A 27496-nucleotide genomic window follows, 5' to 3' on the forward strand; every position below is an offset into this window, starting at 1 on the left:
AGCAAAAACTTATTCACACCTGTGAGCTGCAGATGTGTTCTAAATGAGGACAAATGGTTTCTGCATCACTACTAGTGCTCGTGATTTATGCTGCTAGGAAGAACATGATCACAGAGAGGAGAGCCAAGGAGAAGAATAGAAGTAAAGTTTAAATGAATTAATAAAATATTTGTGTATTTTTAAAAGTTTTTTTTAATGTATGTTCAGTAACCCAGGATCATTTTTGCTGATATGCCTGCTGACTCATTTGCTTTCTTACATTTTTTGTGAGTGGAGTTTGCCTCTCTGTTTCTCCAGCCTGTACTCTCTCCACTTAAATAGTGTTAAAAAATGTCATTCTATAAATCCATTGATATGTAAGCAGCACAGTAAGGAAGACAGGGAAGAAGAAAAGACAGAACTAATGCTTTCTTATTCAGTAGATCTGCTTCTTGTATGTATTTGGATTTAAAGCTTGACATAAAAATATTTAGTTCTCATCTTGTGCTACTGCTGCACAACCTTTGCAGACCCAGCAACACGAAGCAGTTTTTTTGTTCAGGTTTGGGCATAATAAACAGCACTGTCAACAAAGTTCTGGTCCCAAGATCATTTTGTATAACACAGAGAGAAAACAGCCCATTTTAAAGCTCTTGGATTCCATTTGCAGATCTGATCATTAGCAATACCTGGGGCAAAACCTCACAGTACTTAGTCTGTGGATCTGTCCAACTGTCAAAGTCTACAGATAGACAGATACAAAAGTTATCTAAATAGACCATCCTAGTTTTAACAGGCTGATTTATCTGTTATAAAAAGCCACTGACTTGTAGATGTTTAGAGCTGGAGTGGTAATTCTAAATATATCCATCACCTATCATGTACATCACATCATGTGCATCATGTACATCACAATGCACTAATGCATTCACAAGGAGAGTAAAGCAGCATTACAAATATTGAAGAGAACGTGACTGTGGAAGAAAGGAGCTGACTAGGGAGGGTCAGAAGAACCATGCCCAAGTTATATTGAGTTAAGCAGTGCCATTTTTTTCTGGCTAATCAGAAAAACTGTCCTAAGAGCCAGATCAGATGATTGTGAAACAAGCTTGCCCTCTGGGAAATGGTGGAAGCCCTATTTCTTGCAGTGTTTAAAACTTCACTGGATACAGCAGTGGAAAAAAAATATTTTAGGGAATGATCCAAGAACTAAATGACTTAATAAACCCTTTTTCATCTCTAATTTCTTCAAGCCTCTCCCAGTCTCACATGAGAATTTGTAGCAGTGGGCTCACATCCTTTTAACACACAGTTGCACAATCAAAATCAGCACATTATGTTACTTCATGAAGTCAGTAAACTCTGTAATGGTTCTTCAGGGCCACATAATGTGCTTTTTCTTCACAAGTGAGGTGACTGGTAACATTTATTTGTTCATCCATCCTCATTAATATCCGTGTTTCTAATAAGAATGTTTAAAATCCACATACCAAATTCTTCACAACGAAACTGGGAAGTGAGGCTGGCTTACAGAGATGATTCAAGAGCTGTAACACCTCTGCTATGAGGGTAGACTGAGAGAGCTGGGGCTGTTCAGCTTAGAGAAGAGAAAACTCCAGGGGAGGACCTTAAAGCATTACAATACCTGAAGGGATCCTACAGGAAGGACGGAAAGGGACTTTTCATAAGGGTGTCTAGTGACAGGAGAAGAGGAAATGGCTCTAGGCTGAGGGAGACTAGGTTTAAACTGGATCTTAGGAAGAAGTTCTTCAGTATGAGAGTGGTGGGACTCTGGAATAGGCTGCCCAGGGAGGTTGTGGATACCTCCTACTTGGGGGTGTTCAAGGCCAGTTTGGATGAGACCTTGAGCATCTGAGTCTGGTTGAGAGGCATCCTGCCCATGGCACAGAGATTGGAGTAGAGAATCTCTAAGGTCCCCTCCAGCCTAAGCCAATCTGTGGTTCCATGATTCTGTGTGTCTATGTCTGGCTCTTTTTAATGTGTTAAGTGCCATATCCTTTGGTCTATAAGAAGACCCAGATCTAGCCATTATTCTTACCACAGGGAGCTCTGTGATATCCTACAGAATATTGTTAATAGTACTAATAGGGTAGAGTTTGGAAGTGGCCTCCTCAGAATGTTTGGCCAATGAGCTAAGTACTACCTAATATTGCCCTTCTAGCCCCTGACATTCTGTGATTCTATGATTCTCTTGGAAAGGAATAGGTTGTGCAGAAACAGGTTTGATGTGGAAATCTCTGTGCCGCCTGTTCTAGTGCTCCTTCACCTTCACTGTGAAGAAGTATCTCTCTTGCTGAAGTGGAATCTCCTGTGTTTCAGCTTGTAGCCATTGTTCCTCGTCCTATCACTGGGCACCACCAAAATAACACACCAGTGTGCTATTTCTGTGTTCCCATCTCTTAATTTACTGATCCTTTCATCCCACTCTTGTACTATCTCTGCTTGCCAAGCCATTACAATTCCAGCTATCTAGCTCTACATAGAGGAAAAAATACTTTGTATTAAATGTTACCTTTCTAAGAACAGTTCTTACAGAGTGATGTGAGATCTGCAAAAGCACATGCCATACATCTGTTGCCAGAATCTGGAACTGTGTAACTTGAGTTATGCAAAGCAATAGTTTTTGGCTCTCACTGGCATGAGTTATCAAACCCCATAAAATATGCATTTGCATAACTTTACACATACACTTTTATCCACATCTTTTTTATTTTAAAGTGTCTTTCTTCATTTTCATGTATCAAAAGCTTAAAATGCAGGAGAAAGCAGAAAATTGGCATGAAGCCAGTGAAAAGGGAGAAATAGAATAGGTGAACTTTTGAACAGTATTTGTTTTATTTGGGGGATTTGAATGCTACATCCATCCATCTCCTACATCCTCAGTAGAGGGCAAGTCATCCTTCTCTAATGTGCATGACAGTTTGTGTGTTGGTTTTCTCCTCTGACATGTGCAGCTCCCTCATCAGCAGAGATATTTATATACCTCAAGAGAGCAGAATACTGCACCTGAGTGCTTCAAACAAATCAGTCTAGAACTGGAAAGTTTTTATCCCCACAACGGGAACTTTGAGGTCAGAGGACTGTCTAGTCTGGTCTTACTGTTAAAATAGACCATTAAATTTCCATACAGATGGCCTCTATTAACCTGGAGATTTTGGCTAGACTCAGCAGACTAAACTCTTCCACACTCAGAGGTTCAAAAAGATGAAGGTGACATTGCCTGTTTCTCTCTGTTAAGCTAACAGGAATTGTTGATATAGTTTAAGGATTATCTCCCACTTGTGTCTCTCCGTGCAAGGTGTTCATTGCCTTTCCTGCAGCTACTTGTATGGAGGCAGTGTCTCTGAAATTCCTTTAGGCTATCTAGTTTGTAAACCAGGTCTTCAGAGTTTTTTATTGCTTTTCTGGGATTTCTCATATTTGTTACATTCTCTCTTGTGTTTAAAAATACACACAAGCAAGGTGGGTATTTTGCCAGTCAGTACACTCGCATGGCTTGCTCTCACATAGGCATCCACATTGAGATGTATTTACTGGTCTCTCCAGTGCCTAAACTGTAATGTTCAACACAAGGATTTTTGCATGAAAGACTGTAGTTTCTTGTATTATGTATGCCTTAGTGGTAAATTGAGGTTCAGAGGGTGGATTTATATATATATATGTATATATGCATATATATATTTCAGTCTATGTGATCTGGAAGACAAAAGTTTTTAAATCTTTACATTGTTTCCTTCTCCCCCCTTCAGTCCATGAGACGTGGACAGCATGAGGTCTAAGATGTCTCCTTCATCCAGAAAACTACCAAAATTCCAGGATGAAAAGGAAAAATGTTGCTGGACCACAGCCCCTACAGGAAGTAGAGGTGGGGGCACAAAGTGGAACCACATCTACATTCTTCATTTCCAAAACTGCGCTGATCAGTGTAGGCTAATGTCATTCATGTGTGCATAAATTATAGCCCCAAAGGAGGTATGTAAATACTTCCTCTCCCTAGAACAAGTAGAAAGCAGACACCACTACCAAAACATAATTTAGTCCTTTTTTTTTTGTTGTTGTCCCAGAGGTAGGGCAGCTATGCATTGCTCTTTACCAAGAAAATATTGGGGAGGGAAGGGAAAAAAAAAAGAAGGATGTTTTTATGCCAATCTTTGAATCTATTAGCTGCCCTGTTCTGGCACTGTATTTGATAACTCTGTTCTACAGCTGTCAGCCTTTAACTAAGACAGAAGAAATATTTCAGTAAATATAAACTAAACTTTTAAACTAAGGCAAAAATATCATGTCTTAATTACATTTTTCCAGTACATATATACCAGTGCTATAAAAAAGTGCACTATGGGAGGAAATTACTGCACTCTCTTGCCCTGGACTCACTTGGGGACTGGTCTCTCAAATCTCCAAGGTAGCCATGGTCTGAAGGTGTTTCTCCTTTGTCTTAGAGAAGCCAGTGGTGGAAGTAATCTATCTATTTGGAAGAGTGATATTATAAAAAATAATGATCTGCAAGCTACAACTTCTTTTTCAATTTAGCAAAACTCCTTTAAGCTGTTGCTTGAATAACTCTAGAGCTCAAATATCTATGGCTAGAAAGACAAAATACAGTCTGGGGAAGCAAGTCCTTTTGGCTGTGTCTGCAGCAGCAAATTAAGCAGTGCCAGGAAACATTCCCCGGCAGAGGAACGCAGTCATCTCTGCTATTAAATTGCTAAAGTGGTCCTTCACACTGTTTTGGCTGAGTAGCAGCTAACACTCTCCCAAACTCCCAGACATGGTTTGGTCACTGGCATGGGTGAGAGAGCATTCCTGGTAGCATGAACATGGGCCTTCCCATGCCAGTTGGCTGCAGCGGTAGGGAACAATCCCAGGCACCATTTATTTTGTAGTGAAGACACAGTTTTGAGTACTCCAGTCAAAGCTTAGGATTTTACTAAGATCTTTTTTAAAATGCTGTATATGGGGGCAATATGATATATATATAAATACAAATATACAGATAGAGATATACAAAACTTGCTTCCACCATTCTGTACTCAGAGATGACAGCTCACCTCTCCAGGGCCACAGACCTGAGCCGCATGAGAGGGATTAATACACGCCACATGATTTAGGAACCACATTTTTCACCATGCTATGGATAACAAAGATTGTACAGATACAGATTGTTCATTTTCATAAGGGTTTCTTGTTAGAGTAAGAAAATAGGAAAAGTCTCCTGGCACAAGCCTGTGGTTAAGGATACACACATTGCCAGGTAACAACATCTGAGCTACCTCTGACTGAACTAGCTTTAATCCTGGAACACCTCATCAGACAGAGTGGTACTGCAGCCCTCTTGTGGGACTACTGCTCTAGTAACAGGGAAAAAAAAAAGATTCACAGTTACTGCAGAGGACTTCCTAAGTGGCTGTTACAGGCTGCTATTCCTAATATGCCCTTCAGACCTGGTGCATGAGGCAGTGAATGCAGCGATTTCCTCACCCCTGACAGATACTGGAATATTATGTTGAGAAAGTATATTATGAAATACTGCTGACCATGAGAGCACATTTGGAAGTCAGCAAAAGAGGCACTGGAGTTCCCTATGATGCTTTGTCTCCACATCCTCAGTGTGGTATATTCCAGAATGCAGTTTAACACTGCAATTATTTCCTGACAATGCAGTAGTGACACAACAGTGTCACAACAGTGTTTTAGTGACACAAATCACACGTACATCTGAGTAACTTCTCTAAAGAGCCAGAGCACCAGTTATTGAATCCCACAGCCTTCCTTGTTTTAAAAAGTGAGCAGATTTAAGGAGGTTGTCAAGCAAGTGTTAGAGAATCCAGCAGATTCCATCATCTGTGCTTAGCTACTTAATAGGATCAAGACAAACCTATCGTCTCCACACCACCTTCACAGTGAGGTTCATCATGCTTTAATCATCAGAGTTTACATGTTGACAGCTCATTTCACATTCCAGCCTCATTTCAGAGTGTATATTTGGAGTCAAACTGAACTGAATGCCACGGCACAGTGAAGTGACTTATTTCCTCTCTTCCCACTCACTGGAGTTTGAAAGACCTGATAGGCTATATTTCAGATTTTGCAATTGCAGAAGTCTAAGAGGAAACTTTAAATCTTCCAGGAAACTATTGGACTGCACGCACCTCAGACTAACCTATACCACTTCTCTGATTTACACCATTTGCAGATCCACACAATTCACTGTTCAGCACTACCTCTCTGTTACCAAAGGAAGCACTTTCCTTTTGACATATTTCCTGTCTTTGTGGTTTTTTTGGTGTGTCTTTATAATACTAGTCCTGAATCAAGAAGGTAGCTAAGCCTTATTTGAATAAAGCACTCAGTAGTGTGTTTTACTCCTTAAGTATGTGATCCCACCAGTACAACAACTCACGTGATATGTGGCCTTAAGGGCCTTGCTGAAAGAAAGTCTCCTTGAAGACTGAAAATATTATCCAAGCTAAAAGGAAGGAATTAGCCTGTTAGAGTGCTGCCATCTAGTTAGACGAGTGTATACAACAAAAATCCACTTAAGAGTGCTTTCAACATCTCACTGCCCATTATGCTAAACTACCTGCAGAAGATCTTCCTGAGCTGTCAGTCTCAGCTAGTCAAAGTGACCTAGTGTACCAGGTGCTTTGGGTTTGTGAAAACCTACCTATAGAAAGAAAAGTAATTAAAGAAAATAGAGCATCTTAGGATCCTGCAAAACCTAAGCAAATTTGTGTTGAACTTTGTTAACTTGTGCTGCATTGCAGTAAGTACTCTCATCTCCCACAGGATTCTGCAGAAGGTGAGAGTGCTGTACAACTCATGGGAAACAGAGAATGGTAGGAAAAGGCTTTTTATTCAGTAACCCAAGCCATACATGAACCTCAGAGCCCATGTTTGATTCAAGCATGGTGTTCAAATATGTGATTTTGTGAGGAAAGTCAAGTCAAAAGAAAGTTCCCCATTTGCTCTGCTATGATCTAGAAGACTGTGCTTGAATGTTTCAGTTTTAGGCAAATGAAAATTATATGAAAACAGATTTCAGAGTCTGAAATAAGACAAGATGTGATGTTATGCTTATGGAGTGATACAAACTACATTATACAAAATCAGTGTTCTGTGCTGCTACAGAATTAAAATCCTTAGCTGCTTGAAATAGTGAAGAACTGTGCTATTGAAAGAACTATACTTGGCATTGTCTACCTTCCTGTATCAAGGTGGGGAGCACAGTCATCCCTGGGTTTTGGATTTTGATGCATGTGGATAACTGACTTCCATTGTGTAAATTGTTTGGGTTTTGATGGGGAAGTGTGTTTTCCTAAAATGCACTATTATAACATTGTCAATCCCAAATAAGTCCTAAGACAAATGATACTTTTATAACAAAATAAGACTGATTTAGGATCTATTATTTGTGCCATTTACTTTTCAGTATCTGGTCTTTATTATTTACCTCACACTTGTTTAGCAGCCCTGTTTCTTGCAGCCTTGACCAGATGCTCTGGATCCTTCCAGCGTGCTCAGGGTGATTAGCGTAGTTGCCACACATACACTGGTGCTTCAGCATCAGACTGTCATACACGACACCTTCAGCACAAAGACAGCATGATAAGAAACAAGTGGGGGAAAAAATGTGAGTTATACTGTTCCATGTCAAATATTCTGCAACAAAACTGGATTTTATTTGACACTTAGAGGAAAGAGAATATTTTGGCTGGAAGACCGAGCTTTGATTTACAGGGCACATCTTTTGATAGCAATAAGGCATAAATCAATGCTAAGCAATTATACTAATACATATAATTAACTGTAAAGAAGGAAGAAATTGAGTGGTGTCTTGTTAAAGCTTGAATGGCCACAAAAACTCAGCCCTATTATGAATCACTTATTTTCTTTTCCTTTAGGGAGTAAATTTGGTTAAGGCTGTTAGCCTATCTACGACAAGAGTATATGTTTATAGCTGTCTAAGGAAAATCATGCAGAAAAACCTTTTAAAATAAATCTGAATTTATACTGCTTTACTAATACTCTATTAATTCCAGATCTCAGAGCATATCAGATGAAAGATTCAGAGTTGCAGCAGTGGGAGCCAAAGTCTTTTTTCTTTAAAAAATCCCACCCACTACTCAATTAGGACCAAATCCTTTTGTTAGGCTGCAATGCAAGGTTCCTTTTGAATTTGCTACGCTCATTTATTTGAGGACAGGCTAACTTTATATGGAACAGCTATCAATATCACATTGCTCTACATCCATGTATTGAGAGTAGAAGAGACCTTTCAAAGAGCAGGCTCAAGCTAAACTTAATTTTCAAGGCTTGAAAACACTGAAAAAAAATTATTTATTCCCTTGTTTGCATTTCTCTCAGACATGTCTGGAACAAAAATTATTTTCCTTACCCTAGTGAATCATTTTCATTTGGGAAAGATTTGGATTTTTATTCTCCTTACAGTTGAAAGGGACTCAAATTAATAGTTTCTCCGAGCTGAAAAACTTGGCATGCAAAAGCGCTTTCTTATGTGCCACCGCTACTGGGGATGCCAACACAGTTTGGGGAAAATTGTGTTTGTCTGTTATTGAAAAGTCATCCAGGGAAGAAAATACAGAACTGGAGTCCAGATTCAACAATGTGCTCGACACTACCCTCATTTAGCAAAGTTTTTGAATGGATATTGAGCTTTAATAATGTGTTTTAAAACTCTATTGAATAAAAGGATGTATATGTTGTGGGTAATGCAAAGCTAAGATTCTGAGATAACTTACTTAGAATCCAGCCAAAAATTATGCTGCTCTAGAAATATTTATACTGCCATATTTCTTAGCTCATGCACTTTAGAACTGATCCCTTGAGATCTTGCTGTTTAAGCCAAAATGATAACACAACAGTTGTGTTTAGCATAAGTAGAACACAAACATAATACCTGTGTGAAGCATGGCTAAATTTATGCTGAATTATTATCTAACAAAGAACAATTTGCAGTAAATTCTTGTGTTTACTTTCTTGGTTTGTTTTCTTTTAAAGAAAAAAGAAAACAAAGATCCAGTGAAAATCTGGAGCTAATCAACTAATGCAGCTTAAAATCTCAGCTGGCATTTTCAAAGTAGTTAATAATTTCCTTTCTCTGCAGTTACTTGCACTGTACCATTTGTAAACTTTGCTGCTCTAGCATCAGGCCTTACAAACTATTTGAAATAGCAAGTATGCACACAAGTAACTGCATCCTCACACACTTTGCTTTCCTCTTCTTGGCACACAGAGTTTTAACCTCTACAATCTGTTGCATACCTAGATTGTACATCTTGCCAGTGGTCATTATGCCATCAGATAAAGAAAGTTTTTCCTCTAATCGCCCTTGCCCAAGAGAGAAGGTGTTTAGATGGTGCATGTACCTGCATCAGGACTTTCAGAAGCTCTTAAGCAGAGTAGGCAGTAATGAAAACACTTGTTAAATGTTAATAAATTATATATACATGTATATATATTACTGTGTTCTTACTATGCAGTATCAAGATGTTATGTAATAATGACTCTTTTTGATAACCTATATCAGGGTTGCAACTAAACTGGATATAAAGTAAAATGTTGAAAATGTGTGTTCAGAACACCCCTGAGTGACATTAACATCTTTTTCTTAGCTGTAACTTAAAAAAAGAAGTAATTAATTATTTTGTCTGAATAAAACCTCAGTTTAATCAAGTCAGGGCAGTATTGCATGGCAGAAGCATCTGCTTCAAACTTTTAGCTGCTAAGATATTCACACCAATGAGTGTAAAATTTATTTATAGCAAGATTAATTGACTTAAGAAAAGGCTTAAATATATGTTCTCATTTATTGCAAACATCTAAATTGATTTAGGATGTGCAAGTAATTCAGATGTGTGGCTGCTGGTCATACAGCACATGTGCTTGGTACGATACCACAATGCAGCAGCAGCGCTTACTGCTAAAATTAGCCTGTAGGATTTCCCTAACAGGATTCAGCCAATAATCTCCCCACTCTAACAAACAGAGAGGGAGACAACTGTTTTCAATTGCAGGCTGCTGTGAAATATTAATAAAAGATGGTTATTCTGTCTCTCCAGAACAAATGCCTACAGCCAGATTCTGCTCTCAGATTCCTTGTGTAAATTCGAGCAGCTCCATTGAGACTAGTGGATTTATCCTGGATTTACACCAATATTACTGAGGTCAGAATGTGGCCCTGATGACAGACTGGAATGGTGGCACCACTGAACCATATAATGATAAAGGACACAGGACAAAAGAAACAGAATCTGCAGTAAGTCAGAAAAAACAAAGTCTTCCTGGTGAGGACTCCTTAATACTCATTCTTTTCCAAAATATGTTATGTGGGTCAGCTACTTTTAGTAATATTTGGAACAGAGGGGAGAGCAAGAGACATGAAAATTGCTGGCTAACACCATGGTTTGAAGAAGGTGAAATGCCCTGGAGAGCAGCAGTGCAATTAAAAAAAAAAAAAAAAAAAAAAAAAAAAACAAGAGAAGAGAAGAATATCTAATAAATTGTTCAGAAGAAAAATCTGAAATGAATAATGTCAAATATTCTGTAAGCCATCTAAATGAACATCAAGTAGACTTCATGTCTTTTTGCATCTTTAAGTGATTACCTTGTACATATACTATGTATATATTGCATAGCTCTCTCACAACCATCACCCTTCTGATTCCCTTCAGATATTTGTCTAAGAGAATTTTCCCTCATGACTCACAAAAACATAGGCTTATTTTGATCCCCGTGTAATATTCTGTTACAAAAGTTTTCCTTCTGCCCTTTCCTTCTTCCAAGAATATATTGTCTATACATAAAGGAAAGAAAAAAACCAAGATAGTAAGAAATAATTCAAAGCAGGGAAGTGTTTTTGCATTGACTGCTAAAGCCTGAATTGGACCTTATTTCATGGTGTGCTAGAATTTTCTCTTTTTCTACCCTCCCAATTCTTTCCTTGCTTGCTTTTAAAAACGGTAGTGTTGCTGTGGACAATGACTGCTTGCATCCTGTGCTCTTTTAAGGGAGTAAATCATAGATCCTTAATGTAGCTCAGGTTGGCAGGGAACTCCAGAGGTCTGCAATCCAACCCTCTGCTCAGAGCAGGTCAAGCACTGTCGTCAGACCAGGTTGCTCAGGGCTTTCATCCCCACAGGATTTTGGAAAGGCTGTTGAAGAACAGATAAAAACTGGGTCTGGTTGTCTTTCTTTCACTGACCATTGAATCAATGCTGGGGCATCATCCAGGCCCAGGAAATATGAGGCACAAATATATCCATTCTGTACCATACCATAACCATATGTTAGTAATACACACATTAATTTAGTTATTCACAGAAACTATTGGAGCTGTTGATGCTGCAAAGTTTCTGTTCATTGTCACTCCAAAGATGTCAATCTCATAATACAAAAATCACTCAATTTCCAATGTACTGAGAAACTGCCATGATAAAGCTTAACTATGTAAGTCTATAAGCCCAGAGGCAAGGAAAAAATTTTCTTCAAGCAGAAAGGACATGCAGAGGTGTGTGCTCTGTTGGACCTGTGAATAGCTGTTAGCATAGATACAGCTTGAATACAGCTACAGCACAGCACTAGGTCTTCAGCCAGCATCTAGAGGATAGAAGAGAGGTGCAGGTACAGAGCCAAAGTGGATAACTTGAAGCATAAAGTTGTAGAGAAACTGGAAATATATATTTTTTTCTTTAGTGAGTAGATATGACTACCTTTTAGATAGTGGTACAAAATCTGTAAAAGATTCAACAGAACAAACAAGGATTCATGAAAAAGATATTTTGGGTTTGGACAAAGGAGTTCAGTGAAGGATTGTGAATCTCAGTTGGAGTAAGAAGCTATTTTTGTCTCTTTAATGCTCTCTCTATCTGTTGTTCATCTTTACTAAAAGGGTATGATGAGAATGTTCACCCAATATTAACACATCTTGACTCTGCATTTTCACTGCAGAACACAACAGGCTCCCTTGTGTCAGATTTTGACCCTCTTTGATGCCTAGTACGTCCCATTTCCCAGCACCATCTCCATTCTGTTTTGTCCTACATCATTTCATTCCTTCTCTTACTCTTCCATCTCAGCTTCACACTTTCTTTCTTGATTGCACTGATGTCAGGTTTCCAGATATACATGAGCCACTTGATGCCAGTGCCCTCCCAGGGACTTACAAAGTGAGATGTCAGTAAACCTTAGCAATCAGACTGCAAGAGCAGCCTTTACATTTATACCTCTGTTCAATCTTTCCAGTGGAATTGGTGAGTTTTGAACATTCAACAACATTCAAGCCTATACACAGTGAGCTCACTTTTGGTCTGCTCTATGATTTTGTTTAGAGTAAGTTTACAATGTTTTGTGAACTCTGTGAACCACAGATCAAAAAGAGTGTCCTGGTATAATAATCCTCTCTACACAAAACTCACCTTTTTGCAGAAACTTGTGGGAAGTGAAGGATCTTGTATCTTTCTGTTCATCCAAATGTGTGTTACCCAACAAGTGAAATGCCTGAACTGACAGTGTATTTAAGAAATTATTTTGTTCATCTTTGAATGTCATCTTGCATTCATTTACCCACTTACTTGGAGTGCTTTAGAAGCATCTCTTTTGCAGGGTTTCTTTTTCTTTTGTTATTGTTAAAATAATGAATTTTTGCTATCCAAGTCCATATTCTACCTGGAAAGATTCCAGAGCACACTATCTTGCACAGTCATATACAGCCTGAGGAGTTCCAGGCTTTCAGGGCATGGTGAGTTCTGCCAACCAGTGTGAAGGAATTAATACTTCTGGCAAAAATCTGAATAAGCAGTATGTCCAAGTATTCATCTGCCCTTCCTCATGCACAGAGTAAGGGAATCTTTACTTCTAATCATGCTGTAATGCTAAACTGAGATTCAAGCCTGTAAAATCTGGACCCTTTTGCAAGTGTGGATTGCCTGCAATAAGAAATGGGGTTTCTGTGGTAACTTTTCTTCCTTTCACTGAAGATTTAAGGTGTTCTAATCACTTTGCTTTGGATAGCCCAGACTGTATCAACAGGATATGCTCCCTGAGTGACTGAACTACCTATGGCCTGACCAGAAAACCTTCCTCTGGAGACTCCAAACAACTGCTGAAAGACACCACAGCTGTAGCCAGCAGCATCCTCTAGTCATGGTTACAGCTTTGCTCTTTCTGTAGGGAGAGCAGCCTTGTAGCACAGAGTGACTTGTCAAATGAAGACACTTAGAATTATATTGCAGCTTTCCTACTTAATGGTGATCTTTTTTCCACTCATTGCTGGTCTCTTGACAAAATAGGCAACAAGAACACAGAGAAAAGAACCAGAGGATAGGGAAATGAAGGGAAAAGCTGTAAATGACTTAAAGACACCAAAAAATGCACCTGTTGCTATATTGCCAGAGCCAGTCAATGATAATAATTTATGACTATGTGAATATTAACCCTGTGATTTATCAGCTGCACTGGTTGACTTGATGCCAGTGCAGAGTCATGAAATTGAGGAACAGTAAGGCTAAAAGAGAATGCATTGCTGCAGGAGGTATTTGAGGCATTTAAATCTGTTGATCCTACATGAACAAACGCATTTGCCCTGCCTATTAAAAGCAGTCTTTAGGGAATCCTACCAGTTGTGTAGACATGCTGGCTGGGCTGGTCCGCGTCTGGGTGAGTTAATGTGGAATCAGCGGGGGAAGATGGGGTCCTGGACACCGACCGATGTTTATCTAATCCTGCCATGCCAACTGTAGCCATCTGAGCCTGGTAGATTTGCAACTGGTGGACACGCCGATGTGCCATGAACTCCTGTTTCCAAGAAAACAGCACAGTAGAAAGAAATGTGAGACAGGATCAAGTAAGACACTGAGGGAAACATGTCAACAAATGAAGTTCATTAGGTCAGGGCTGTAATAAACAGTGTGGAAAAAAACAACCCTCAACAACTCGCACCTAAGACCTAGTCAATAAATCCATTCAACAGATGTTTTCACACTGACAGTGTGGGCTGCTGACTTTGCTGGAGAGGAGGTGATGGCAGGCAAGCTGTCAGTTCTCCCTGACAGAAGAAAAGACAGCTTCACATGCCGAGGCTTGTAGAAGTCAGAGGTTTTTCTAATATGTAGAAGACATAATATGATTTTAGAACATTTATTTTAAGACCCTGCACAAATGAAAATAGAATCTTCCTACAGCACAAACTACTCAGTACCAAATTCACTGAATGACTTTGCAGTCAAGTTTCTTCAGAGGACTCAGTTCCTAGAGTTTCCTCCCTGGAAAACAGGAACAATTTGCAGATAGCTTTTCACAAATCATTTAGAAATTCAGGAGTTGTTACATAAGATCCCACTTAGGGACCTTCTCTTTCTTTTTTGTCTTGTCATAACTGCTGCTGGCTCTAGGCAGTGCCAAACACTTCGGGAACGGTAGGCAGGTGTGAAGAGACTGTGAGAGAGCAAGAGATGGTGACTTTTGCTGACATGACAAAGTCTGAGGCCCTGCTGAAGTCAGTAGAAACCTTCCTGTTTACTCACTTCACAGCGCAGGATTTACTTCACAAGTCCTTCTCTTTATTTTCCCTTGTGTGTGTGTGTATGTGTGTGCTCACAGTCCTAGAACCTCAACAGGGAATGAATGTGCATAGGGTTAACACTCCAGGGGGACTAACCCTGAACCTGACCCTAGGTAGTCTTGACCCCTCACCAGGGGTGGGGCTAACCACCAACAGGTGATGGTTAGCCCACTCCCCCTTCCTGTCTAGAGACCCATAAAAGCAGGGGGACATCCTCTCTCTCTGAATTGCTCTGCACTTCCTGCTCACCAGCATCACCATCCTGTTTGTTTTACCATGTGGCAGTCACCCACGAAGCAGACGAAGCCATCACCATCAGAATCAGGTTGGATTTATACCTTTTGTACTTGCTTTCCCTTCCCTATACCTTTTGTAAGTTCCCTACCTCAGATACCCTTTTTTAAGTTGTTGTTAAGCTTTTTAACTTCCAAATCGAGTGAGGTTTTATTTATTTGGGTGTGCTTATCTTTCCTCTCTCCACATCTAATTCCTTTCTTTTGGGAAAGGAAGGGGAAGGACACTTTATCAAATTGTTGTTGGTTATCTCAAATTTATCTGAGTCTCTGGAAATTTAAACTAGAACTGAGGCAGAATGCAAGAGATTTACAAACCACTTTGCAATATAAACTCTGTTGAAATTCACACTTCTGCCTTAGAACTGCAAACTGCTTGTCCTGACCTGTGCTCTGTAGCCTTGCATGCAGGTGTGTATATATATATATGGTGCATATATGTTTTGGATTTGGTTTTGGTGGGTTTAAAACCCAGTAACAATTAGAGGTGCTGTATGTTGTTGCTTGGAACAGAAGCTCAGAGACCAGGCCTGACCAAGAAGGGAGTGCTGAGTGCTTGGGGAGGTGAAGTTGAGTTCAAGCTGTGTGGGAAGGCAGGTGGGAGTACCTGGGAGTACTCTAGCCCCTCACACTGCAAAATGAATCCACAGGTCATGGGAAGTGAGAATGTTTACCCTGCATGTAAAAAAAGCAGCCTTTATGAAAACAAGTGATCATCAATAACAGCCAAAATGAGAATAAATGCTTTAAAAGACAGTCTCAAACCCCACATTAATATCTAGGGTCACCACTTCAGTGAAAAGACAAAGGTCATGGGAAGGGTAAATCACCTGGGACCTTGTCATAAGTGACTAAACAAGGAAAATATGAGTAGGCAAAAAGAGGTTTTCCAAGAAGTGTCTTGGTCTAGGGTCATTGAAACATTTCCCTTTCTTTAAATAGAGTCTCCAACTTTTACCATTGCTTTCCTAATGTATGATGACAGGATGGTTCCAGGAAATATCTTGTATCCAAAGAGGTCTACATATCCCCTTTCTTTGTGAACATAACAGATCTCAACATGCAGGATTTTTTTCTTAGTATGCCTCAGTGCCTTACAGTAATTTATTTAACAAATTATTTTGTTAATTAAGTGCTTAATTTCTTAAATTCTCAGAGGAGATATACATACCTGATTGTAACCTTTGCTGGGAGTGTGTGTGCTTGGCAAGGACAAGTGAAGATTGCATGGATGCTAATGTGTTCAGCATTTTCCTTATGGCAAACAGAGAATATCTTTTTGTGAGGATTTAGCATTTGCTTTGCTCAGTGCTGGCTGACTGTTCAGTAAAGTAGGCACAGGATGTATTTTGCTGTCTGTGACACCCTTACTTCCTGCATCCCAAGGTCAAGTGGAGACAGCAGGACTGTCTGTCTGATGCTCGTGGCTTTGCCATCTCCTGCCTACTATTACAAATCATGAGAGCTAGCTGAGCAGTTTCAGAGAAAAGCTGAATTCTTCACACAGAGTTTTACTGCCATAGATGAAATCAGCAGATTGGTGATATTTCTGCTGCTCTCCTTGACATCATAGGTTGTGTTCATAGAATCATAGAAGCAACCAGGTTGGCAGAGACCTCCAAGCTCATCCAGTCCAACCTAGCACCCAGCCCTAGACCATGGCACTAAGTGCCTCATCCAAGCTTTTCTTGAACACCTCCAGGGACGGTGACTCCACCACCTCCCTGGGCAGCCCATTCCAACGCTAATCACTGTCTCTGTGAAGAACTTCCTCCTAACATCCAGCCTATACCTCCCCCGGCACAACTTGAGACTGTGTCCCCTTGTTCTGTTGCTGGTTGCCTGGCAGAAGAGACCAACCCTCACCTTTCATTGCATTTGTTAAATTGCTGGTTTCACTGTAATTCTTCAGTCAGGGGCATTTTTGATACTTTGAGTGTTCACACTGAGTAATGATAATTGAGGTCACTCTTCTTCTAATTACTAGAATAGAGAAGGAAAAAGGGTTTGCTCCCTATTGGAATGCTCTTTGAACTAGTGAGTGCACTGATGTATCCTGGCAGTCTACATTTAATAGTATTATTTAAATATATTTATAAAGGAAATCTTGGAAATGTAGCTATCAATGAGGGGAGATTCATAATGTGCACAGTGTGTTTCTGTTGAGGCTTAGTGCTGGTAGACTCTGAGCCATTAGAGCTGCTTTGTCTGCCTTTCTTTTATCATCCTATCTGAAGTTCACTTGTGCACAGGCTTTTTCAGTGAAGCTGGAAGCTTGCTATTCAGTCAATAAATAGCAAAAATAATCTATCCAGGTGTTTGACCTGAAGAAGTCAATTTAAGTGGTTTCTTTTTGTAGATTTGAGTGGGTTGTGCGGTTGGTTTTGTTTATTTGGTTGCTTGGCTTTTGTTTTGGGGAGGTTTGCTTGTTTATTTGTTGGTTGTTTGGGTTTTTTTTGGGTTTATTTTGTTGGGGGGGGGTTGTTTGCTTTGTTGGGGTTTTCCATGGTGTCTTGAAGAAGAAAAAAATCAAAACTCCAATAATTGTGGGTAGCTTTTTCAATGCTAATCAACCTGTATGAACATCACCTAAAAGCCAGGCATCCATATATTGTAGCAATTATGAACATCACTTAAATGCCAGGCATCCATATGCTGCAGCAATTTGTCAGAGACAAGAAGAGAGCCTGTTCTTGCTCCCCTGTATTTTCCTGTTACATTGTGTTTTGTTTATATCATTCTTCCCTCCTCAAATGAAACCAGACACATACCTAGAATCTGACACATGTTTATCAGAGCAATCAGCCCAGGAAAGGAGAATAAATTTGTGGATGGTTGGATGGAAAGCTGCACGACACCTGTTTTGATTTGTGAGGTCATGGACAACTGTTTGCCTGTGAAAGCCTTTTATATTTTGTTTAAAATGGAATAGTTTGTCTCAGAAGGCTTACACTGAGGCTTGCATCCATGCTCTGGTGGCTTCCAGATCTTTTAATTGTAATTTTAAAAACTCTAGGCATCAGCAAAGCTGGGACTTGTTTAGGTTTTAGTCAAAGTTTTAGGCTTACTTGCTGATTGGGATTCATGTTACAGACAACAGGCGCCCGTGAAATAGGTGTATTATTTTCCAGCCACCTACATACTTATGCTGTGAGCATTTGAGATACTGAGTGTCACACAGACAAGTGGATTAATGCAATGAGTAATGTGGATAATCAACAGACATATCTGGCTCCTCAAATGTTCACCTGGCCTCTGGAAGGGATTAAAGCAACACAAAGAATTCATCTTCAGGTTTTATGTGCTGTAGCACTGCAAACACGTGTGCATCTCTCTAAGCAACATGACAAAGGCAATATTTGCACATCTGTAGGGTCAGTGATTTGTGTGAATATGTTTGGAGCATTTCTTAGGTAACCTGAGCCTGGCCTGCCCGGCATGGAGCCTGCTGGTTCCAGGTGCCTGAGATTAGTTCATTAGTAGAGGCAAGCAATTAGGGGCTCTGCCACAGTGGGTGGAGGGCGAGGCATCCTCCTCCTCAGAAAGCAGCTGAGGCCCTCAGTAATTGTTTTGAGGAGGATTTCTAGTGAAGATGACCTGTTTATAGGCATGGGGAGGATAAATATTTGTCATTCTACTACTGCTGTAAGGTTTGTTGTTTAGGAGGAGCTGTAATTAATTTGGGTTGGTGTGAACACTTTTCATGTGGATGTACTGTTTGTATGTTTTGATGTTTAGTGTAGTGTAAGGATTTTACTGAGAGTTACTTTCTTATGTCTACTGGCTGTGAGAATTGGCAACCTACAAGTGTATTCAGTTGAACTGTTGCATGGTCTATGGTGGATGATATAGGGTTTGGGTTTGAATGCTCCTTTTAAGCTGTTAATTTTTTCTCTGCACAAAACATATGTGGAGTTGACTTATAAAAGCTTTTTTTGCCTCTCAGCAGTCTACTTTTGGATTTAGTTCATAATCAGTTTAATCACAACTAAATAAATCTTAAGATTTATGTTTGTACCATAGTCTTCAGTGTATATAGACATATACACACCTCTTTTTAAAGTTTGTTTTGGCTTTTTTTCATTGTGGTAGAAAACTTTTTTTTTTCTCCTAAGAAATTTAAAAATTTGTTGTTGCTAATAATGAGATTACTGCTTATAGTAGCTTAGATATTTGTGGCCAGGTTTAGAGCCTTCTGATTGTGTGCCTTTAGTGCCTCTCAGTGAGGCAAGCTGCGCTAACATCTATTAAAAATCATTATTGTGTCTATGTTCCCCTTCCCTAAAGAATTTCAGTAGTACTAATCTGATGAAGTTATTCTTCTCAAATAATTTTTCTCACTGTCTGTTCACTGGTTGTTTTCTGCCTATAATTTCTACAATGTATTCTGAAAGTACCCAAAGGACCAGTTATTACTGAGGAGGGAAAAAGAGGCTTATGTTTTGATCTCAATGAGGATGAAAACTAAACTTGACCACCAGGAGACCTGCTGCCTTCCAAGTGCTTCCTCTAGTTCCTTCCCCTGAATAGCATTTCACAGAATGTCAGGGGCTGGAAGGGACCTTGGAAGATGTCCAACCCCCATTCCAGAGCAGGATCGCCTATAGCAGATTACACAGGAATGCATCCAGGTGGGTTTTGAGTATCTCCAGAGAGGGAGACTCCACAATGCTCCTGGGCAGCCTGTTCCAGTGTTCTGTCACCCTCACAGTGACAAAATTCCTCCTCGTGTTTACGTGAAACGTCCTATGCCTAAATTTCCACCCATTGCCCCTTGTCCTGTCAGGCATCACCAAGCAGAGCCTGGCTCACTGCTCTTGGCACTCACCCTGTACATATTTATAAGCATTAATGAAGTCACCCCTCAGTCTCCTCTTCTCCAAGCATTTCTGATGCTTGTTATACTCCTGTTGGAGGCTGGGATCCCTAGCCTTTTCTAGACCCCTGCAGCAACATGGGGAAAGAGTAAATTCAGATCCTGCCACTTGTGTTCCTCACCATATTCTTTGATTTCCTACCTCCTGAGTGCAGTTGTAGCTGAATGCATCCAAGGGGTGTCCAAGCCAGGAAATGGTTGCATCCAGCAGCACAGACCTCTATCCTGCCTTAAAGTCTCCATGATAGCAGCCTTGGCACAAACCACAACAGCATCATCCAGAGCCTGATTCAGTCAGAAATCTTGAGCACCCAGAAATGTACACAGTTCAGCTGTAGCTAGTTAACAGTGCTTCAAAAACAATGGACCACATGGAAAATGCTAATAGGATTGACCTCTTTTATCTCCAGAAGTGATGGGTAAAGAAAACCAAAAAACAGAGAGCAATGAGTTTCAAAACAAGGAAAATTAGGGCAAAAAGAACTCTAAGTAAGCAGAAGTTGTAGCACTTTTGACCTAGGAGTTTTGTGAACTACTCTTCTGCCTCCTGTCCTCAAATAAAACTAATTAGCTGCCCTCAAGAACTGAGGAAAAATAGGTCATGAGATCTTCTGAAATCTCTTGTGTGAATAAATGTGAAAGTGCAAGAACAGCTTATCTCTGTCAATCTATACACTCTAAAATAGAAATTAGTCTGAGATACCTCTGAAAATTACTATGTTGAGAAGTCTTTTAAACTGCTCTGTCACTTGGAGAAAACACATGACCAAGAAACCCTACTAATGCTATTTTTGACAAAGCCACATGTAAAGCCACAAACTTCTATGTCATCACTTTCAAAATATAGTGAGCCACAAATTCAGAATCAGCATTTTAATGAAAAGTAAATAAATAGCAAGTATGGATATAGGTTCATAGACTGAATAGGTAGAAATGGGTCTAGAATGAGCAAAAGCAGAGGCAGGAAGAAAGAGGATGGGTAGCCTTGAGAGCCAGGGTATATCAGGTCACATATTATCAGGATGTTTATAGATACTGTAACCCAAGGAACACTGGTGACTAGAAAATGGGTAAACAAATATGAAGTCTTATCAACTGAATGTTGGCTGCAGTGGGATAAAAGCTGTAGGCCAGAACTGCTTAGAGTCCTGGGCAGAGAAGACTTGACTTGGGCAGCAACCTGCTGCTCATAGCACAGTAACTCCATGCCCTCTGTCCTCCCCTTCCCTTCTGGAGGACTGTGGAAAGTTTTGTTCCAGTTACTGCCAATAGAGAGCTTAGTACTCAGGGTGGTCCTACTGCAGTGACAGCCCAGGGTGTGATCACCACTCTCAACCAGCTTTGTATTCCCCTGCTTCCTGGAGCAGCAAAGCTGCTCTGCTCCTTTTCTGCCACCCTTTCTTTTTATGGCAGAAGCACCTTTGGGATGGCAAAACATGAAAATGACATTTTTGTCTAGTGGCCCAAGGAACAGAGGAAGAGCAAAGACTATGAATGGAGTGACAAGAGTGTGCTCCTTTGTCAAGTCATGTAGGAAAGGATGAGTTCCCTGCCCTGGGTTGCATGAACAAATGTATGGGTCAAGAGGGTCACACACCTTCCCTCAGGCAATAGGGCACAACATTAGGGTCAGGACCCAAGCCCTTAACCCTACAGGGAGTGGGTGGGTTGCTGGCCTGAGGTTTCAGAGCAAGAGATGGCAAAAGGTACTGTTCTTGGGTGAAGCATTTCCAAACATCTGAGCATCTCAACATGGTGAGAAGCTTTCAGCTATCTATATGAAGAAATATGAGCCAGGCAGTCATTAAGTTGAAATCTGGCATGATTAAGAAGAAAGGAGTGATGGGAAATGGTGTCTGGGAGTGACAGCAAGAAGGGCCCTGAAGATGGAGTACTTTCTACTGCAAGGACATTCCAGGAGTCCAGCTGAGCTGCTGGTTCCATTCCTGGTTCCTGTGTCTGTGAGACCTGCCTTCTCTCCTCCTGACATTGGCAGGTACTCAGCTTCTGTCACTTCTGATGAAGTGCTGGCTCCGTGGTGTGCACAGCACACATCCAAAGAAAATGCAGCACCTCCTCAAAAGCTTGTGCTCATAGCTGAACCTTTCCCTTGCTTTCTGACTCTCCCAAAGATTTAACATGAATGTATAAATAATTCGGGGTACAGTGAAGGGGAGGAAGGGACCGTGTTGTGCCTTGTTTAGTTTTAAAAAGAACACCCAACCCTCTTTTAGAGGGTTCTTGTTACTTACTAGAAATACCACAACACTTTCCTGAAGTCATTTGGTGCTTTCAAAAAAAAAAAGACTACAGAGAAGTGCAGAAATGAATACCAATGGGAAAATACAGTTGCCCACATGTCTTGCCCTAACTTTCAGTATTAATAAGCATTTGCTTCTTTTGCTTCGATGTGAGGAATACGTAGGCTTTATAATAGCATTTAATGGTTGCAACTGCTTAAACCTAGCAGCTTTCCAGCAGCCACCAGTTAAACTGTTAGCTGGCCAACATTCATCAGTGGCAAATCATCTGTCCCCCCTGTTTCATTGTTCTGGGAAATCTCATTCAAATCTCTCCAGCAGTATTGGCAAATCAGTTTGTGTTACTTCATGCTGATCACCTCAACCACTTCCCTTGCTCTGCTGTTCATTGGAACTATTTTTCTTAGCAGACTTCTATGGTTTCTTTTTAAGTGAAGAATCGTTAGTTTGACCTTCATGGAGAGAAATAACAGCCTACAGGATAAATTCAGCAGCAGCCACCCTGCTGAAGAGCTCTGTTTTCTATATACTTTAACAGATCCTGCTTTGGTTTTATAAGCAACTCTGCAGAGTTCAGTATTTATTGTAGAGCTAATGAAAATTACCTAGGTCTGACAAAAAAAGAGCAAACCTTGGGAAAACTTGCTCCTCAATATAGAGTCCGTGCACATTAACACATTGGTATCTAAACATAAAATCATGAGGGCGTACAGAAGCCCTCTGCAGGTGCCTTCTCTCTTGTATGGAGGTAAATGATGCCAGAGTGGTGAGCATCAGTGGACCATATGGTCAGTAAATGTATGAGCCATTTTATTCTCTTCTCCCTCTATAGATCACTGTATATAATGCACAAACTCCAACAGGTGTGTCTGCTGTTGTTGCCTGCACCAGAGCTCTTCTGCCCAAAGCACTGATTTCTGCTGTTGACTGCATGACAGCAGAGTTGTAACCTGATAGATACCAGGTTCCATTCCTTTGCTGGAGGACTCATATCTCACACCTTACTTTAGGGGGGTTAGAGTGTCCACAGACCTCTTTTCTCCAGCATATGAGTAGCAGGAGTTATAAAGTTTCTCCTTACAGGAAAAAAAAAGGACATTTGTACACACATTTGCAGATGTCACAAAATATTTTTAAAACAGGCTTTTTCTGTCTCCAGTGCTCAGCACTTCAGTTCATTGCTTTTGGCAATGGAAATAGTGATATATAGTGAAAAGCTGGTATGATCTGGAGGAACTGAATATAGGACTGAGGGGGTAAAAAAGAAGAGAAACTATCACAAAATGAATGTGGTCACATCTATTCTATGTCCTTAGAATGTATGCAGAATGTTCTATGCACATAGAAAATAAAATCTGCAGCAAATAAATTCAGCTTTTTGCTTGTTTGTTTTTTATTTGGAATGAGGTCAAGGTATTTGTAACTTGGACAAAACTGAACTGAACACCTAAAGATTGCTTTTAAATATTTCTTGAAACCAGGGACTTTCCTACTATATGCTTCTCAGCATAGCATTTGCTGGTTTTAGCAAGTGGGTGAACTGCCAGAATAGGAAAACCCCCTCTGTTTGCTTATTTAAGAACAACTGGAGGTTTAACATGAAACACAAAAATACTATGTGCTAGCATAGCACTAATTGTGTCATGCAACTATAAAATGATTTACCCAATTGCTCTATTTTTGAGCAAATCTTGTCCTTCAAAATGCAAAATAGGGTCCAGAAGAGACCGCAATACTTGTTATATTTTGTGGGGAAGGTGAATGAATGTATCTGAAATAGCTTCATTGCAATGCACTTCTAATTTCCCTTCTGAAAATTAAAAAGGGGGCAGATTGCTGCTGCAAGTGGGGATGTGAAGACTAGATGGGACTAAAAGGGAGAAGAGAGAGGGAGCAGTATTACCATTCTAAACAACTGAATATCATAGCTCCACCTTCTTATTTTCTCACCCTTTCTCTGTTTTTTTTTAAAGAATATTCTCCATTTTCTTAATGATTTTTTAAAATTCAAAAGTAATTTTGTTTGCATTCTCAACTGTGTTCCAGTCCTTTCTTGCTGTTATTCTTTAACAAAAGTCATTCACATTTTCAGAATCCTCAAGTATCACAAGATACAGAATAATAAGCTGAGGAGGGTCACAAGGTATGGAATGATAAGCTGAGGAGGGAAAGTGGGAGCAGTTAGAACATTTGTCCCAGTGTAGCTCTTCTGTAAGGTGGTTCATCGATTTGAACACACTACAGTGATAACACGGCATTAGCTAACATGATCTTTTTTTCTCTATGTAGCAGAGATCTTTGTCCAAAATATACAGGAGGAACTTGCAGGAAAAGAAGTCTGAATGCTTAAAAAACCCAAAGAGTACAAAATTAGAGCCCAGATCCCAGTCTATATTCCTCATCTGACCTGTTATTCCTTACTGCAATGCATAGGTTTCCAGAAAGAAGAGAAAACACAACAATCTTCAGCATATTAAAGTTTTTGAAACTGCCTGAGTACAGCTCAAAAATAGTTTTCTACTTTAGAAAATGGTTTCTTTTTTCCCTTTTTTTTCCTCAGAGGGTGGCTGCTAAGTATTGAGAATCACTCTTTCTTTGTTTTAAAGGCCAGCAGAAGTAATGATGTCTCAGTTCGTATACTGGGGAAGGCAGCCCTGAAGATCAGCTCTACTGCTGGTGCAGTCCCTTAAGGCACCTCCCTGACTGCAGCCTGGGAGGACATCCACATGCTGGAGGTTATTTGAGAGTCAGCAGCTGAGCAAAGACCACAGGCAGCTGGGAAGGGACAGATGAGTCATCTGGGAAGCACAACTAAGCATCCTAAGAGTTGTGTGGGTGCAGGTAAATTGCAGAGAGCTTCCAGTGATCCTCAAGAGCAAGGACTTGACAGTCAGTGGAGAAGGTAGTCTCTTCCAATAAGAAGCTATAACACATTGTAGCCCTGGTTTGGGGTCAAACTGGATTATTTACATGTAGGCTAGAAAGGAACCAAGGAGTTTATTCTACGTTTTGACTGGGATATCTGAAAGGAGTGTTTGGTAGTTCAGTAGCAATGCCCACAAAGAAAAGAGGCAAAACAGTTGCAACAACTTTAACTACATCTAATGAAACCTAGGAAGAGAGAGAAGGGGAATCCTGAGAACAGGCCAAAGCAAAATGTTAATTCTAGTTGTTGTATTTAGTTGGCCTTGTCCTGTGACAGCTTTGTTATTATGCAGATTTCCTACCTGCCACCTTCCATGGGAGGATTTTACAAAGTGAAGCTATGCAGGCAATTCCCCTTGCTTCTTACCTCTTTATTCCTAATTACACTGGCCCTGTGTTCACTCAAGATAATGTTAGAGCTGTCCCCAAATGCTCCAGGTTTCAGACATGTGACAAAAGAAATATTTTAGTGCTTGGAATTCACTTCTTTTCCTGTGTTGTGGAAATATAGCTACTACCATGTTACAAACAATGCTGTTTGCTTACTGTCTGGAATGGATGATTATTTTCTTAATAATGTGAATCTTTTCATAGGCCTATTTTTTAGGTGTCCTTTTTGTCTTCATGTGTAATGGTTGTAATGGATAGTTTGGTTTCTATATTTGGGACATGTGTGCATTTGCACATACTGTCACACTTAGTGCCTTTTGGGTTTTTCTGTTGTTGGCTTTTTTACTAAAGGTCTTATTTCTTCCTCTGTAATAACTTGGATTTATATGATGTATGTTGCCATCCTATTAAAGCCTACAATGAAAATAATCTGTAATTACTCTGCTACAAAAAGAATATTTTTCTGTGGAGAAACCAAGGTGCAGAAACTGTGAATCCAAGGTGAAGAAGGAATTAAAATCCTCATTTTTAAGTCCTTTGTTTAACCATTGCTTCAGTAATAATTGCACTGCATCACTAAGATTCTCTCATTCAGGCTGCTTTAATTGCAGTGGCTTTCAGTATTTCTAATTCCAACAGAGGTTAAGTGTCAGAAGTTGGTTTGATTTTGCTGGATCTCACAGAATTAACCAGGTTGGAATCCTCTAGGATCATCAAGTGCAACCTATCACCTAACTCTTCTAATTAACTAAACTATGATCATAGAATTAACCAGGTTGGAAGAGACCTCCAAGATCATCCAGTCCAACCTATCCCCCAGCCCTATCCAGTCAACTAGACTATGGCACTAAGTGCCTCATCCAGTCTTTCCTTGAAGACCTCCAGGGACAGTGCCTCCACCACCTCCCTGGGCAGCCAGCTTTGTTGCCCTTCTCTGGACACGTTCCAGCACCTCAACATCTCTCTTGAATTGATGAGCCCAGAACTGGACACAGCACTCAAGGTGTGGCCTGACCAGTGCTGAGTACAGAGGAAGAATAACCTCCCTTGTCCTACTAGCCATGCTATTCCTGGTACAGGCCAGGATGCCATTGGCTCTCTTGGCCACCTGGGCACACTGCTGGCTCATCTTCAGCTACTATCTACCAGTACCCCCAGGATGATGCTAAGTGGGAAACAGTAGTAGAAAGAAGTCAGAGCAATGGGCACTATAAAATGCCACAGCTTTTAGGCACTTCACAGACAAATTATCTCCACTATGCAGCTTTAAGCTGGATGCAGAAGGGCTCTGGACAGACTGGGTAAGCAGCTGATCATTCCTGTGATCTGCACAGAGCCATGGTGGCAGAGGGGCCCAACAAAAGCTTCTCAACTGCTGTGTCTTTGGGGCTGCTGTTTCCTCAGTCTTGTTGGGGATATCCAGCCTGCTTTTGTCCCAGCCTCTGGAAAGATTAATCCTACTTTCAGATAAACCAGGAGGAAAGGGGGGGGGCATAATATACTTGATGGCACTGCCAACCCTGAGGCCACCATGAGTCCCAGAAGCCTTACTGACAGCACTCCAAGCCAGGTGTTGTGGCTGGAAGGGTTCCAGCTTATCCCAGGCTCCCTAAAAAGCCACACAGACCAAGATCCATCCCAGGGCATGAACTGGTCAGCCCTGGATGCTGTAATTGTGTTATTCAATCCCATACTCCTGAAAACACTGTACGGGTGGGCAGCAGGATCAGTTTGCTCCCTTTTCTCCCTGCCTCTCCAGAGGGATCCTTATCTGGTAACTACGTAGGAGGGCCCTGTGGTAGGCCAAGGCCTTCAAGGCTGCTGCGGTGAATTGTGGCCTGTTTGGGGCCTGCTGGGAGGCAGTGTGGGGCGGGAGAAAAGGAGCAGTGGGGTCTGCACAGAAACACACCGTGTCGGGGCGGGGGGGGACCGTGAAAGGTCATCTGGGCCAGAGCAGATCACACAGGAATGCACCCAGGCAGCTCTTGAGTATCTCCAGAGCAGGAGACTCCACAGCCCCTCTGGGCAGCCTGTGCCAGTGCTCTGTCACCCTCACAGTGAAACAGTTCTGCCTCAGGTTCACATGGAACCTCCAACTGCACCCATTGCCCCTCCTCCTGTCACTGGGCATCAGCGAGCAGAGCCTGGCTCTGTGCTGCTGGCACTCGCC

At 40.8% G+C, this 27496-nt stretch overlaps 1 protein-coding gene across 12 annotated transcripts in view; it reads right to left on the reverse strand.

The window, feature by feature from the left end:
* HDAC9 (histone deacetylase 9) overlaps window positions 1–27496 on the reverse strand; it is a 465174-nt gene that overhangs the window by 136658 nt on the left and 301020 nt on the right. For all 12 annotated transcript variants that reach the window (XM_064167147.1, XM_064167144.1, XM_064167145.1 and 9 more), the window contains 2 exons: window positions 13638–13815; window positions 7454–7587 (listed from right to left, as the gene is read on the reverse strand). In XM_064167147.1, coding sequence (XP_064023217.1) covers window positions 7454–7587; window positions 13638–13815 — 312 coding nt within the window. The remainder of the gene's footprint in view (window positions 1–7453; window positions 7588–13637; window positions 13816–27496) is intronic.

Source organism: Pogoniulus pusillus, chromosome 28 (assembly GCF_015220805.1).
Source record: "Pogoniulus pusillus isolate bPogPus1 chromosome 28, bPogPus1.pri, whole genome shotgun sequence".
Lineage (NCBI taxonomy): Eukaryota > Metazoa > Chordata > Aves > Piciformes > Lybiidae > Pogoniulus > Pogoniulus pusillus.